The sequence below is a fragment of the Eschscholzia californica genome, unplaced genomic scaffold (assembly GCF_041429995.1).
Source record: "Eschscholzia californica isolate CP2 unplaced genomic scaffold, dmEscCali1.0.p SCAF_2, whole genome shotgun sequence".
NCBI classification, from domain to species: domain Eukaryota; kingdom Viridiplantae; phylum Streptophyta; class Magnoliopsida; order Ranunculales; family Papaveraceae; genus Eschscholzia; species Eschscholzia californica.
In genome coordinates, this window is record NW_028238309.1 from 66,398,425 (window position 1) to 66,414,600 (window position 16,176).

A 16,176-nucleotide genomic window follows, 5' to 3' on the forward strand; every position below is an offset into this window, starting at 1 on the left:
TGTACTAGTGTCGAGTCAGGTTTTTTTGCATGCTAGCTTCTACCATTGAGAAGATTGAACTATTCAAGAGGCGCAAACCTTGATGTGTTATGTGAGGCATATGAGAGCTAATATAGCTTATGATAAGAAGGATGCTCATATGCCCAATGCCAGGATGTTAACCCTAGATATGTATATGGTGTTGAAGTTTAGGACGGGATGTTAAGCTTCATGTATGTGGCTTGGTGTGTTTGGCATTATTGTCGGTATCCTTTACGGTGGGCGAGAGTATATGATTCAGAGGAGCATCGTGCAAAACAGCATAAGCGTAACTCGTATGTTGGGACACTAAGGTGCCATGCCGCGAGATTAACAAGATCAAGATGACTAGAAGGTCACAAATGTTCTAAGATGTACGAGAAGGCTAGTTATATACTAGGAGAGAGTGCATAGTGTCGCATGGACGTTGAGATCCGCCCGCGGATTCGTGTCTTTGGAGCGTATTATGTCTGATCGACCAAACGGTCCGTGACACTTCGCAACCCAAGCCCGTAACGTGGTGGTATATGCTTTTCAGCAGCTAACTGGTTACAAAGTAGTGCTCTCAGCTCACTCTGATTCGTAGAGAGAGAGATGGAAGAGACGACGACGACGACGATAGTAGCACCATTCAAAAACCTTCATAGCAGAGAATACCCTGGTCACAAGAAGAAGGTAATTTCTTCTCTTCATACTCAAAAACCCCTAATTATAGATTCCCAAATCCCCCTACTGATATAATCAAAACCCCTCTTTTTTCATTTACAAAAAAAAGGTACATTCAGTAGCTTGGAATTGTACGGGAACGAAGCTTGCATCTGGTTCTGTCGATCAAACTGCTCGAATCTGGCAAATTGAGCCTCACGGACATCATGTAACTTTCTCAGCCTCCTCCTTTCATTCTTTAGGGTTTAGGGTTTATAACATTCTACTTTGGGATTGAACATAGTAATTTAAGTATTTTTGTTACTTGATATCTGGGTTGTATATAATTTGGAGAGAAATTCATGTCATGATAAACTATTTTGTCATTTCAAAAAGAAACCATTTTTATCATTTGGGGATTTTTTTTTGCAGAGTAAGGTTAAAGATATTGAGTTGAAAGGGCACACTGATAGTGTGGATCAGCTGTGCTGGGATCCTAAACACGCTGATTTAATTGCGACTGCATCGGGTGATAAGACTGTTCGTCTTTGGGATGCTCGAAGTAAGTAAATTTTATAGTTTTGACATTCTTTAGTAATCTCTTAGGCTTCAAAGATAGAACATAGTTCATTCTTTGATCTTAATTCTATAATTGTATGGGACAAGGGTTGAAGGAAAAGGTAAACCATTTAATAAAAATGACAGAGGAAAAAAAAATCGTTACAAACCATTACGAGATTCCTCACTTCATAGTTTATTGTAAAACATATATGATGTTTGTTAACATTTGATTCTTGCAGGTGGTAAATGCTCTCAGCAGGTTGAGCTCAGCGGGGAAAACATAAATATCACGTACAAACCCGATGGGACACACATAGCTGTTGGAAATAGAGTATGTTTTTTTCCTTTCGACTAGATTAAGTCAAGTTTCATTGTCGCATATTTGAAAGCATCTGAGGGTTTTAAACTATTTATTTGCTTGATTTGTTTCAGGATGATGAGCTGACAATATTGGATGTTCGCAAGTTTAAACCAATCCACAAGCGCAAGTTTGGTTACGAGGTACTACTGCTCTGAAATATTGCAATAACCTGAAGGTTCTGAGCAGTTTTTAGGCTTTTATCAGCTAAATGTTTCCTTCTCTCTCCTAGTTTAGTAGTCCGTTGTTGCTGTCTCTTGTCTTCCTGAAATATGTGCTAGTTTCTTACACGCATCTTTAGTATCTCATTCAAACTTAATTTCATTGGGTTTCTCACATTCAATTACTATGCTAGTTATTTTATCAAGTCCGTAATTCATTTTAGTTTCGTAACAGCTCCATTCCTATCCTGTCTTTTGTTATCAGGTAAATGAAATTGCTTGGAGTACAACAGGAGAGATATTCTTTCTTACAACAGGACTCGGTGAGGATGGAATGTGGAAAACATGCTTCTGTTATTACGCAATCACGTTCTTATTTGATTTCCTTTCTCCATGAAGTTCCATTTCACTGAGGCCCACGCTATAACAAAATTGTATTAATAGTTAAAAAATTGTTCTTGTCTAGGGCTTATTTCTTGGGAACTAACTAGTATCTGGTGATCTTGCCTAGGTACTGTCGAAGTACTAGCTTACCCATCTCTAAAAGCACTCCACACCCTTATGGCTCATACAGCAGGTTGTTATTGCATTGCGATTGATCCTCTAGGAAGGTATTCAAAAGCCATTTTCTTGTGTTCCCCGTTCACTTTTCCATATATATATATATATATATATATAATATTATCATTCATGTGTCCCTTTGCCCATCATCAGATGGAGTCCCTAGCTGAAAATTATTGTAATTTATGTTTGCTACTTAATTCCAATCATGACAGATATTTTGCTGTCGGAAGTGCTGATTCTTTAGTCAGCCTCTGGGATCTCTCTGAGATGCTATGTGTGCGAACTTTCACAAAGCTTGAGTAAGTTCTATGCATTTTTGTATGCTTTAATTATATCCTCTAGGGCTGCTCCACCCTAGTTTCTGTCAAACTAGGGACTTCTGCGGACGAACCATGGAGTGATCTTTTCTATTTCTTTTCAGATGGCCTGTTAGAACTATAAGCTTCAACCACACTGGAGAGTATATTGCTTCAGCCAGTGAAGACTTATTTATTGATATTGTAAGTTTTCAATTCTTTTGTTGAGTGTCTTCTTACATTATTCTGGGAAGTCGAGTGGTCAAGCCAGCCCTGCAGAAGCAGGATGTGAAGCGGGTACTTTGGTACGAGTGACCTGCCACGGAGCCTGCCTTGCATTCTGGCTTCAACTGAACCTGCTGTTGTATTCTGGCTTGAACCATGATCTTTATGTACTTTAATTTTAAAGATTTATAGCACATTTGACACTCTTGATGCTGTTTTATACAGTCCAATGTCCAGACCGGCAGAACAGTGCATCAGATTCCTTGTCGAGCTGCAATGAATAGTGTTGAGTGGAATCCCAAATATAACTTACTTGCTTATGCTGGAGATGACAAGAACAAGTACCAGAGTGATGAAGGTAGGGACCCTTTTTGCTGTAATAAAATTCAAGACTGCACCAAAAATCCTAGAAAACCTACAATTTGTATGAACATCAACTTATTCTTTAAGATTTTACTGTAATTTCTTTTGTATTTCTTGTTGCAGGTGTTTTCAGAGTATTCGGGTTCGATAGCACCTAATGTCCAGCTGCCTAGCGATGTGTCAAGGCTAGTGTTTCTTGGTTCAATTTAATTGAATTTTGATTTATAATCTGTGTTTCGCATCACTTAACTTTATCCTATTGGGTCGTTTAGTATCGAGGAGAACTGTATACTAGGAACTTGATGCTCAAATGTATGTAGAAATTACTATACTTTGTTTATGATATTATATCATTCCATATTTCTGTGTTCTTTAATGGTTCATTAAAAAGTTTCTGAAACTTGGGTAGTTTTTGTTTCTTTCCAAGTCAAATCCGAAATTTGACTCAAGCTCTTAAATGACTTGAGTCAAATTTCAGAGCGCTTGTCTTCTTTTGACTTTTGATGTCTGACACGTTTGAATGACGAATTTGGGCCCATTGGAGACAAAGTGAAGGAGGAGACAAAGTGAAGGAAGAGACAAAGAGAAACAAAACAGATAGATCAAAGGGCTAAATAGAATCCTTTAAGATGAACAAAATTAGGAACTTTGATCTATGCAGCTAACTCCATATTCTCTCTGATAAACCAAACAGTATGTGAAACCTGTAAAATTACAAGACAAAACATAACACTATTGGAACTACTTTACACACGAATAACAATCAATAACGAGAACCTCGCAACTAAAGTTGGGAGTATTCGAGTAGTACTCTTCAGCATAGCTGGCATGTGCCGATAAACTTTTGATATACCTGTCTTCTCAGAAGCTCAAACAATGAATGCATATTGAATAGCAGGACTATATCTTGATTTTTAGGGCAAGTCATAGCCTGTGTCCATGTAAGTGCTTAGCCCATCTTCTAGTCATGTAAGGATCATGGTAATTCCAAATCTCGGCATCGCTTGTCCTTGCAGGTATGATATCTCTTCTTCCAATATCTCCACCATCGTCTACTTCTCTCTTATCCCCCATACTGACCACGATTTCTCCTGTTTTTATATATTCTTCGACACCGCCTTCGATATAGCTATAACCAACATGAACCAATTCACTGTCACCCAACTCTAATGGAATTCTCCTTTCTTCTCCTCCCCTTAGTTCTCCCAACCTTGCTACCCCTCCATCTTCCCCAATTCTCAACTGAGTCTCTCTGATTACTCCTCCAAGCAATCTTGTTAAGAACTCTTCGAATTCATGCATAACAAATCCGTAAGATGTGCCGAAACCAAACCCAACATGAAACCGATGAATCGGGACCGGAACGTCCATATCATGGTCGATGTAGGATCTTGTTGGTGCATCTGAGAGATGAAGTATACATGATTGAGGATTGCTATGAATACGATCTTCCAGAATCTTTATCCCTTTCTTAAGTCCGGCTTCTGGGTCTGCTTCTCCCATGTAGAAGAGACGATCGATAACCTGTAAGGCATTACGCTTCCCGTGAGCTGTCATACGCCTAAGCGGAAAAGCCCTTGTAGCAGCAGATGAATAAGTAACAATGGCCAGGCGATCAACTGAACGAAGTGAGAAAACGACGAGTGCCATAGATTGCTTGAGTAGCCTTAGATGAGGTCCATTAGGGCTAGCAACTAAAACAATATCTGTTGCTTGTTGGTGAGCTAGTTTTACTGATAGATAAGCTCTAGTACTAGAGTAGCAGATATGTTGTTGATGATGAAGATGATACGGACTGCTACTTGTGCTTCTGCTTGTGGGTGTAACATTTTCTGGTGATAGTGATGAATAAGAATTGCCGAAGTGATGTTGTGGTGGAACTGAAAGCTCACAAGAATGGTATGATGTGGTTGGTGCTACTGCCGTGGTCTGCAGAGATGGGTGTGTACATGGAGAGAAGTTGGAGTGAGGAAGAGCATGGCCGACTGGAACAGAAGGAACAATAGTAAGATGGAGCCTAGGATGATCAGGCGGTGTCATATTCTGCTCCGGCTCCACAGGGTCGTCATCGTCGTAACGAGCGGACCTAAGGGAAGACCGTCTATGAACCCTAAAAGTAGCAATTGACTCGTCAAGAATACGAAGAATAGGATCATCAGTCTGAATCTGATTACTGGTGCAAGTATCAGGAAGTAGTTGTTGACATGAAGAAAGGGTATAAAGATTTCGAGGAAGCTGAGACCAGTGAGCTCGACAAATCGGACAGGTAACACTTCCATGTCTGACATTAGAAGAAATGCAAGTGAAATGGAAGGAATGAGAACACTGAGCTGTAAATATGGCTTGGCCTGGACTGCTTCCATTACTGTAACTCAACTGCTCCAAACATATAGGACACAAGCTCTGCAATAAACAAACTTCATATTAGTAGCATATTTCAAACTGCAATATTAGTTTAACCTAGATTCTTGGACGTTGTGTTTTCATTAGTTTATTTTCTTCTTTTTAGGGTTTTGAGATCTTCAAGAAAGTAATCTAGGGAGAAAATTGGATGAGTACTAAAAGACAGGATTTTTCCAAGAAAGATACTTTAGTATCATTCATGTTCAAACTCAAACCCTTGGATGGTTTTGGAGATTTGAGAATAGGCATGAGTATCCAGCCTGTATAGGAGTGATCTTTGAATCTATTATGGGGATATTGTCCTAGGAGAGAGATAGTCACATTATTATAAGAATAAAGTTCACTCCTTTGATATTGCTCTCCTACATAGCAAAATTCTTCTTAATTCGCGTAGGATGACTCCAATGGGTTGAGGTTAGTCCGAGGGCTCTAACGAGCCTAGTCGGGTCTGAGGGCCCCAAAGTGCCCTGTCGGGTCAGAGTGCCTAAACGCGCCCTATCGGGTCTAATGGCACCAACAGGGCGTTTTCGTCGACCTGTTTCGGCCCGGCCCCCATTTGGCTAGAAATGATAGTGTTGTACCAATAAAGTCACCCAATTAGCAACCAAAAGCAATGGTGGCAGTGGTGGTGGTGGTGGTGGTGGTGGGGATAGTGATGGTGGTGGTGGTGGGACAGGCATTACCGAACCATCACAGTGGTGGATCTCACATGTATTTATATCAATCACTAGTAAGGTGGGGTAAGGTCTAACTTTTTGTACAATAAAGATTGTAGCAGTTTTTAGTACTCTGTTTCCACTATGAAAAAAAAACAGAAAATTCCAAATTTAATCAGTAGGGTTTTCTTTGTTTTGTTTCAGTTCTTTAATTTGAAGGGTAGTTTAGATTATTAACAAAAAGTAATAATTTAAAGAGGAAAATTGGGGAAGAACAAATAATAAAAAAAAAAATAGGGTTTTTGACCTTCATGCCTCCTCCACTTGATTGTATCTCTTCTGCTGCTGTTTCTGCTACTGATGATGATGATGATATATTCCTTTGATTTCCAGTTGAACCAGAACTCAAGATCTGAAAAAAAAATACCCAAAAACAAATTGACTTTGATTTTTGATTCTGAAATATTATCCTGTTATGAGTGTTTAAACAATTGAAGTAAATTTTTGTTTGAAAGCTTCCCCAAAAAACAGAGTTCTTCAAAAATAGAAATTGAAAGAAAAGGAGTGTCCTTTCTTTTTTAAGTCAAGAATCAAAACTAGGGTTTCTACTTTGAACACAACATTAAGTCCATTAAAACAAAAAAGGTTCAGTTTTTTAGGTAATTCTTATCCATAGAAATCAGAGAATTTTTTTTCTCCCTGAAACTGAAGCCATTGAAAAGCTCTGAGAATCTGGAAGAAGAATTAGGTCCAGATGAAAGAATTTTTTTGCAAAATTTATGTTTTTAGTAAGTGGGGAAGAAAGAAAACCTGAAAATCACAAACCCAAGAAAGAATTTCTTCAAACAGTATGAAGAACAAGTAAAAAAAACCCAAATTGGGGGAATTGATTCAAAGATAAAGAGAAGAAGAAGTTAATGGGGACATACATTCTTGTCATCTAGGGTTTGATCATCATCATGAGCATGGCAGCCATAGAAAGAACTACAAGGTAATCTGATCTTCTTTACTGCTTTTCTCAACTTGCACCCTACTCCCATGGCTCTCTAAACTCTGTTTCTCTCTCTCTAATCTCTAAACTCTGTTTCTCTCTCTCTAATCTCTAATCTCTGTTTCTCTATTTAAACTCTGTTTTTCTCTCTCTAGATGTAATTTTCATCAAATGTTTCTTCTTTTTATCTTCTGAGTAATGGGTAGTAGTAAGATATCTGTATTCAACTCTTTCTCTGGCTCTGATTTAGGTTTAGGCAAAGAAATCAAAGAGAGAGAGAAAGAGAGACAAAAAACTGTGGGGTTGGTTGGTTTGTTTCTCTCACTAAGTTACAACAGAGGGTTTGCTTTATTCTTCTTCAACTAGTATTTATGATCTTCTTCCCTTGCAGTTTTCACTGCCTGCCTCTTTTCTTTCTTTCTTTTTACTATTTACTCTTCTTTTACTTTTTTCATCATTTTGTTCCTTTCCTCCTTTGTCTCTCTCTCTCTCTTTTTCTTTTTTGGTTAGGTTGAATGAAGAAAAATGTGGGTTTTAAACAAGAGAAATGATTCCACATCTCTATGCTTTTTCTTGTTTGTCTCCTATACATATGATCAATAAATTTTCAATCGAATAATACTATTCTTTTCTTGGGGTTTAATATGGGGACTTGTGGTTGGAGACTAAGCCACCCAAAGTATCGTTTGTATAATAGTATGGAGTGTTTTTAATTCAAAATTTAGAGTACAATAGTGGTTTTAGATTACAAAAATGTTGTTTGGCCCGAAGATGGGTCCGACAACAGTTTGAAAACTTGTGAGTAACTCCCATTTTAAGTCCTGACCAAGTGGAGAGAAAAACGTCTGGGTCAATGGGAGCCGATCACATCAGCTATCAAGTTATGGTCGACTCTTTTTTTCGGACAAGAAAACATTTCTCTTTAGATTATTTCTCGTAATGCAGTTGGCTAAGACTTATTTTGCGTTCTGTCTCAAATATACTCGAAAGAAACTTGATTTGGTCATTCAGACGAATCAGACATAAAAACTAACATTATGAATTCTCAAGTCAGACACGTTCGTCTAAAATTATAGGGCCAATGTTCATTCCCCCGTCTTGGAGTGGTCCACGCCACAAGATCGGGCATAGTTGGGCGGGAGCAGGACCATATAGTTGAATTGGACAGAGATAGTAGTGGGCAAAAGGGCAATTCGACTACAACCCGACCCTACTTCCATAGGCTGGTTGTAGACCCATGCCATTTTCACCATCTTATGTTGTAATTTGTAAAGTGGATTCCCCATAAATTGCTAATTAGTGTATGGTGTGTGGGAAGTGTAAACATCATAATTAGTCCACTCCCATGAGAGGATTAAACCACCAAAAGAAGGGAAGAACATAATGTCTAGTGTGAGATGGACTAGGAATCATGTCCTTTATTTTGGGGTGGTGGGTGTCCTAAAAGAAGGGTTTCAATTCAAATCAAGGTGGTAAGTGACAGGGCCGGCCCTGAGATTTCGGAGGCCCGAAGCGAGTTTAAAGAATGTGGCCCACATGTGCTTCTCTATAAAAAAAAAATTCGTATATTGAAACATCTACATTTTCCTTACACTTAATGTCGGTTTCAAACATTAAACTTGTGCTAATAACTAAATAGTATGATTCGAGCAATCTAATTGAATTAATTGAAAATTGGCTCGGGTTCGAAGAGAGTTTTACTCGATCCTTACTGTGTTCTCTCTCTCTCTTCGAATTAGTGAGAGAGGAAATCTTCGAGCTTGATGTTTACATAAACCTAGTTTGAAGGTTCTATTAGTGAAACCTCAAACTTGGGTTTCAGTGGATCTCTTGGAGGAGGGTTCCATTATATCTTCGATTTCGGTTTAACTAGAGTTTTGGTTATAGTGATTTAGATATTAAAAAAATCTAAAGTTTGAAAAAGATCGAAGATTATCTTAGAATTTCAAGTTGTGAAAATAATAATCACTTTTCCATTCTTAAAGTTATGGTAAAGAAAGGTTTAAAATTAGGGAAGTTTTAAATGCATTCACCATTTTTGTAATATACACTCACATCATAGGTATTTCCTCTTCAAACCAATGGAGATGTGAGTTCATATAATAAAAATGGTGAGTGCATTTAACACTTCCTTTAAAATCAATTAGAGAGAAGAGTCAAAAGTTGAAAATGATGTTACCGTGTCCGCGTTGCTATTGTCCGTTTCTTTTCTATTGGGTTGGTGCCTTGGTGGCCCATTTACTTAAAACAGAGGTGCCTATAAATGATTTTCTGAAAACAGCATGTAGGGTGAGGAGGCCTCCAAAATTGGTGGCCCAAAGCGAGGCTTTGCTCGCTTTGGGCCAGGGCCGGCTCTGGTAAGTGAGAGCAGATGATGATGGCAGAAGGGAGACCTGACCCTTTTCATGAATTAGTGTTGGTTTGTTTGGACTTTGGTGTCAGTCTACCAAGTACTAATGTGACATCATTATATTCTTCTAACCCTAATTTTGTTCCTTAAATTGATGAATAAAGACTCACTAATCCAATTAATAAGATTATTTAAAGTATTATAATAAGAAGTTATCCATAAACGAGGAAGAAATTTAGCAAAAATAAATAAATAAATGAGGAAGAAAATGGGAGACTAATTGGTAGGATGAGGATGAGATAAAGGATTAAGTCGATTTCACTTAAAAAAAAAAAGAAGGTATTTGGAATCTATGCTCCATTTGAGGTCGAATATCCATTAAAACAAGTATGAAAAACATAATTGTTGTCACTACAAAGAACTGTGATTGATTATGACTTGATTATAGAATCCAAACACAGTAGAATTGCTATAAGAAACTACGGTTGTTAGTAAGTAAAAACTCACACATTAGCGACTAGTACATAATCATTATTGTGATAGGTGACGGGTTGAAAAACAAAAGTAAATAAATAAATAATGAAATCGTATGATTACAACCTTCAAAGTTATGTGGAAAATGACCCGTTATTTTATTAAAATTGTGGTTCTTGTAACATCTTTATACATTATGTTGACACTTATACAAACAACACTATTACTACCCGTAGAATTTAGTTATTTGTTTATTTGACGGGAGAATTGCAAACACTTTAACTATATTAGTAAGTCTCTACAAATCTATCTTCGACAGATGTCCATACCTTCTGAATATTTGATATTCGACCATAATTTTCGCACGTGAGAAGAATCTATATACTGATAAATGACGGTTCTGTACCACTTTCATGGTAGGCTTTATGCCGCCTAAGTAATAATGTAATCTCTCAACAAAAATTCTCGTATGGCCCCCTACTTTAACAATAAATTCCGTATGGCTTCCTTTTTCCCGTTATCTTTAACATTCCGTTACTCTCTCTACTCCATCTCATTTTCTGTCTCTGCCGCATCATTTGAGCACGCCACATCATCGTCTTCACCGGCAGGTCGTCGGCCGAAAACGTTTTCACCGGCAGGTCGCCGGCCGGCCAAATTTCCGGTCGGCGACCTTCAAACTTTTTTCTCTCTCTCTTCTTTGTCTCTCTAAAAAAAAATTTTCTTTTAAAATTCTCTCTTCTCTCTCTCTCTCGGATCTGTTCTTCGTCTGTTCTTGAACAGATCGAACTCCGGCGAAGGGTTTCCCTTCGCCGGAGTGTTTAGAGAGAGAGAGAGGAGAGAATTTTAAATTTTTTTTTAGAGAGAGAGAAGAAAGAGAAAAAAAAAAGTTTGAAGGTCGCCGACTGGAAATTTGCCCGGCCGGGCGACCTGCCGGTGAAGACGATGATGTGGCGTGCTCAAATGATGTGGCAGAGAGAGAAAATGAGATGGAAGAGAGAGAATAACAGAATGTTAAAGATAACGGAGAAAGGGGACCATACGAGAGTTATTGCTAAAGTAGGGGGCCAGGGAGGAAGCTGGTCACAAAGTTGGGGGCCATTTGGAAAATAACCCTAATGTAATTACCATACTAACTTTCATATATGTAAGTAAACCTGTTGTGGGGGAAACAAAGACTTGGTCAAGAGGCCGAGTATTTGCCCGAGGAATACACAATCCACACACAAACTACTGGGCCGGGACCACAACGCCAGTAGGCCCACCATCACTATAAACAAGAAGAAAAAGAAAAAGGAGTGATGAAGAAGGAAAAGAAAGAAAAAGTAAAAGTGAAAATAGGACCGTTATTTTGAATTTTCCTAGTTCTTTTTATCATGACTACATTTTGGGGAGTTGGTCCCATCTACTAGGAGACTTCACTCTCTTGGACTAAATAATTTGGATCCATAGGAAAAGACTCAATTTGTACTTGTAGCAATGAAAAATGTATATTTGTATTTAAGCTTTATCATTTTATCGAAATAGACGAGCTAAAAAAAGTAAGTTTTAGTCCGTGGACTTCTATTAAGTTTCGTAAAAGCTTAAATCTGTTTATTTAAAACGGTGATGAAAAGAAAAACGTGAACTTAATATTTATTCGTCGTCTGCTCTTGAATTCTTTTTTTTTTCTATTTAAATGATACAAGATTCAGATTGGGGAGTATTTGAAGCTATCCACTGTAATTATCAGCTTAGTTTTATTATTTGTATATGTTCGCGGTAGTTAACCTATCTACATACTACTAGTCTAAGTGGTCGTTTTCCACATTAAAATATTTAAAGAAAGGAAAATGATAGTTTGGATTTTGGAATTGAGCATTTCCATTTAAATATTCTAGTCTTCCCTTCTTTGAGTTTTAATTTTTTTTTTGTTTAATAAATTTGTTACTCAATCTTTATAAGCACGGTATTGTCCGCTTTAAATTCGACCCTATCATTAGCGGAAATAATTAAAATTTGTGAATTTTTCTAAGTGTCTCACTAATTACCTAACAAGAATAAAAATAGAATTCAATGATTAAAACATCAACCATCAAACCTAACAAAAATAATAAACACATATTCTCAAGGAAGATAAATTCATTTACTTAAAGACATAATTAGAAATTATCAACACCTATTTCTCCCAACCTCATTACATTCCATCAAATACCATTGCTCTTTGTATTATTTTTATTCTATTTTCTTTATTCATGCATTTTCCAAAAAATAATTTGTGTATGAAGTTTTGCTTGTTCTTGTTAGTATCCGATGAACCTTCAAAATTAATCGGTAGTGAGTGGAGATGACCGACAGATTATATTCTTAGTCGTAGGAGTGTCATTCTCAATGTGGGAAAATTCTTACATCTTTTCTCGATCCAATTGTATTCATTCATCTTTTGACAAAAAGAGGAAAAATCTTATTGTGTGCTTATCCTTTTGACTACCCAACAAAAGAGGAAAATGCTATTAAGACTCTGTCAAACTAGGGAAATTGGATAAAGCACACATTCATAGAGAGAGAGAATGTCTGCATAGTTTGGTAGTGATTGAGATATAGCATCCTCTAATCCAACAATAAAACCCTACTTGTTTCTCCTTTGGACCTATTGAGGTAGCTAAAACATTAGCTTCACATGTAATCCAAGTTCAGTTAGGTGAATCAATCAATGCTAGGCACATATTAAGTTGGTTAATCTTAATCACAATATTAATGTTTTGTCGAATCACAATAAAAGCAGAAAAACAACAATTGAGAACCACAAAGGAACACGTAATTTTGTCGTAAAACGAGTAGTAACACAGTTTCACTATGGATTAAGAACAAAAATTACAGAAATTTCTCAAGAGCTTCAACATAATATCCATTAACTCTAGCACTCCGTCTCCTCGAACCCTCCCTCAAAAGCGAAAGACTAAAAATTCTCCTGTACTTGAGAATAAAGACTAAGGCAAACATAACGTGTTTGGTCTGGGACAATATTTTGATCCCCGGAGCATAAACCGTTTCTTTGGTCATACTTCCCTTTGGTTTTCATATCTACTCATATTCAAGACACTTTTTCATCCATTATCAAGAAACAAGCTTATCTGCTTGACCTCCCTATCCACTTATCTTCTTCATCTCCCATCAAACCCTTTTCCTGCACTTTTTCCCAGTATCCAGCTTACCCAGTTTCCTACGCTTTCTGCTAATCAAATTTCCCTTTATAGACAAAATCGATATGAAAACTGGAACAAAAGCATCACAAAATTACAAACGAACAAGATGGTTGTTTGTGGTATTGCAGATGGATGATCCTTTAGTCATTTGTTGTCATCCCCCCAAAATATACATTTGTTTGCTTTCATGAACCACGATATATAATCCGTGAAGAAACTGTAGTTATTCATTTGCTTTCCCTTCTCTGTAATCACAAATAACTGTATATACCAAGTCGAAATTATACAAGGATAGGAGGGTATCCATAAAAATAACCTACATCTTTCATCTGTGGTAAAAGCTTCTCTTTTAACATAGAATATATTTCGTTTACCTCTGGATGTGATCTATCTCCCACATAGAAGACATGACTTTTCTTCCTGACTTCTATTTGACTAAAACCAGCTACTTTCTTTACCTTCATCTCCTTCATTTTCTTCCTTATTCGTGCAAAATCGTCCCATTTGCCTCTTGCTGCATATAAATTAGCCAAAAGCACATACCCACCAGAACTAGTTGGTTCTAGCTTTATTAGTTCTTCCCATATTTCATAAGCAACATCAACATTTCCGTGTAATTTGCATGCACCAAGCAATGTTCCGAGCACAGTCCCATCACGCTCGCTTGGTGGGATTTGATTCATTACCTTCACTGCCTCGTCGACATGACCCGCTCTGCCCAAAAGGTCAATGAGGCAAGAATAATGCTCGGGTTTGGGTTCTAGGCCATAAGCTCTGCTCATTGAATCAAATAGTCTTCTACCTTTTTGAAGAAGACCTGTATGACTACACGCTGACAAGATACCCACAAAAGTAATGTGGTCAGGGTTCGTTCCAGACCTAAGCATACGAGCAAATACTTGCAACACTTTTTCCCCGTGGCCATGGATTGAGTAAGCCAATATCATTGATGTCCATGACACAACATCCTTAGTCTCTAAACCCTCAAAAACACCCCGTGCAGAATCAATATCCCCAATTCTAGAATACATAGTTATAATCGCATTTGATATCAAAGTTTCAGATTCAAACCCAAAAAATATTATAAGAGCATGAATTTGGATAACTTCTAGTACATTGTCACAAGCAGTCACTACACTAGTAATAGTACTCGAATTCGGCCTATACCCAGAACGAAGCATGAGAGCGAGGTGTTTCAAGGCTTCATATTCAGGGCCATTTCTAGAGTAACCATCAATAATTGTATTCCAAGTTACCGTGTTTTTCTTCGGCATTGAATCGAAAAGCTCACCTGCCTCATTCATGAGACCATCATCAGCATATGCCGTGATCATCGCGTTCCAAGCAGCTACATCTTTTTTTGGCATCTCATCGAAATAAGCTCGAGCAATATGGGTCATCCCGTTTCGTGCTAGACCACTAACCATAGCAGTCCAGGTTACTTCATTTTTCTCAGACATTAATCCAAAAAGTTCAATAGCTTCATTGACTCTCTTGTTGTCTAAATAACCAGAAAGCATTATATTCCAAGAATACAAGTTCCTAAATGGCATCTCATGGAATAGTTTTCGAGCTTCATCAATCTGTTCGTTTTCAACATAGGACTTAATCATAGAAGTCCAAGCAACAATGTTTTTAAATGGCATTTGATCGAATAGTTCCCTCGATTCTGAAATCAAACCATTTCTAGCATATCCTAGCACCATTGTTGTCCAAGAAACAATATTTCTCTCGGGCATTCGATCAAAAAGCTTACGAGCTTCATCGATTTGTCCAATTCTCAAATAACCAGACATCAAACTTGTCCAAGATATCACATTTCTCTCTGGCATTTCATCAAAAATACGTCTAGCTTCATCAATTCGACTAGCTTTAGCATAAGCATCAATCATGGCAGAATTAATCACAACATTACTAGTTGGTACTATACGAAAGAGTTTTTCAGCATTGACCAAATCTCCATTCTTTAAATAAACAGTAATCATAGAAGCGTATGACACATTGTCTCTTTGAGGCATTGCATCGAACACATTCCTTGCTTCATTAACTTTTCGATCTCGACCCAGACTTGATATCTTTGAATTAGAGTTGTAAATGAATGTATTGATAGAAATGAAGTATGGGTTAAAATCTGCGCCATTTGAATTGAGGGTTCTTTCCAATTCTTCCAACCCGATGAAATCTTGTTTGGGTTGTGAGTGAAATGAGGAAGGAATATAAGTATGGTTATTGAAACGGCGAAAGGAACAGATGAAGCTGAAGAAACGAGAAGAAGAGCGGGAAGTGGATGACAACATGAGGTTCATTTACTCATTCTCTTGAAAGCATAGTGATCGTGGGGCAAAATAGATTTTGTTTTTGTCTTTTTGATGAAGCACTTGCATTTTGTCAAGTACATGATCCATTCATATTTAAAATAGGGTTTTGTTGGTGGCAAAGGCTCCACAAGTCCCCAAAAGATCTCGTGACTTGGGGCGATACAAATGATATCGGATCTGAAAACAGTTCTACGCGGAGAATGAAGGATTGTGATAGTCCCACATCGTTCATCAGAGAGTCTAGAGCCTAAACTATAAGTGTACGCTCAAATTTAATAAGTGACGATGTATTTTAAGTGACCTCGTCGAGCTTTCACCAATAACAAAACCACATATCCTTTGGGGCTTTGGGCTTCACAACCAGTGAGCTCCCGCAAAAAACTAACAAGTTTTCTTTTAAAGCCACCTAATTTCATAAAGAAGGTAAACTTAAACATAATTTGTTATCAAACACGAAAAAGCTAGTTGACCCTAGTCGCATATGGTTGACTTGTTGACGAGGGACCTAGAGGGTGTTTGATTTTTGCACTTACTAAGTGATTTTCACTTATTAAGTGCGGGCCGGCAATTTTAGGTCGTTTGTTTTTTCACTTAATAAGTGAAAATCA

The 16,176-nt window shown here is 37.6% G+C and overlaps 3 protein-coding genes across 3 annotated transcripts; 1 reads left to right on the top strand and 2 right to left on the bottom strand.

The window, feature by feature from the left end:
- The first annotated feature begins 364 nt into the window (after window positions 1-364).
- On the top strand, window positions 365-3,551 carry TEX1 (Transducin/WD40 repeat-like superfamily protein). Its single transcript, XM_086662660.1, has 11 exons — window positions 365-693; window positions 794-892; window positions 1,096-1,225; window positions 1,464-1,555; window positions 1,657-1,725; window positions 2,009-2,066; window positions 2,255-2,354; window positions 2,520-2,606; window positions 2,729-2,807; window positions 3,054-3,186; window positions 3,315-3,551. Exons 1-11 carry the CDS (start codon window positions 613-615, stop codon window positions 3,347-3,349), a joined length of 963 nt encoding a protein of 320 aa, XP_086518786.1. The 5' UTR covers window positions 365-612; the 3' UTR covers window positions 3,350-3,551.
- Window positions 3,552-3,791: 240 nt separating this feature from the next.
- On the bottom strand, window positions 3,792-7,925 carry LOC147560505 (E3 ubiquitin-protein ligase WAV3-like). The gene is made up of 3 exons (XM_086662659.1): window positions 7,180-7,925; window positions 6,558-6,662; window positions 3,792-5,594 (listed from the first exon to the last, which is right to left on the bottom strand). Exons 1-3 carry the CDS (start codon window positions 7,288-7,290, stop codon window positions 4,116-4,118), a joined length of 1,695 nt encoding a protein of 564 aa, XP_086518785.1. The 5' UTR covers window positions 7,291-7,925; the 3' UTR covers window positions 3,792-4,115.
- Window positions 7,926-12,840: 4,915 nt separating this feature from the next.
- Window positions 12,841-15,854, bottom strand: LOC147560506 (uncharacterized). Its single transcript, XM_086662661.1, has one exon. The coding sequence runs from the start codon at window positions 15,554-15,556 to the stop codon at window positions 13,532-13,534; it is 2,025 nt and encodes a 674-aa protein (XP_086518787.1). The 5' UTR covers window positions 15,557-15,854; the 3' UTR covers window positions 12,841-13,531.
- Between the last annotated feature and the right edge of the window lie 322 nt (window positions 15,855-16,176).

Bases quoted from the DNA above. Each gene is read 5' to 3' on its own strand.
- TEX1 (XM_086662660.1), top strand. From the start codon at position 613: ATGGAAGAGACGACGACGACGACGATAGTAGCACCATTCAAAAACCTT. The intron at 694-793 runs GTAATTTCTTCT...TACAAAAAAAAG, and splicing joins ACCCTGGTCACAAGAAGAAG to GTACATTCAGTAGCTTGGAA. The intron at 1,726-2,008 runs GTACTACTGCTC...TTTTGTTATCAG, and splicing joins AGCGCAAGTTTGGTTACGAG to GTAAATGAAATTGCTTGGAG.
- LOC147560506 (XM_086662661.1), bottom strand. From the start codon at position 15,556: ATGAACCTCATGTTGTCATCCACTTCCCGCTCTTCTTCTCGTTTCTTC.
- LOC147560505 (XM_086662659.1), bottom strand. From the start codon at position 7,290: ATGGGAGTAGGGTGCAAGTTGAGAAAAGCAGTAAAGAAGATCAGATTA. The intron at 6,663-7,179 runs GTATGTCCCCAT...TTTTTTTTTCAG, and splicing joins AAACCCTAGATGACAAGAAT to ATCTTGAGTTCTGGTTCAAC. The intron at 5,595-6,557 runs GTCAAAAACCCT...TGTTTATTGCAG, and splicing joins CAAGTGGAGGAGGCATGAAG to AGCTTGTGTCCTATATGTTT.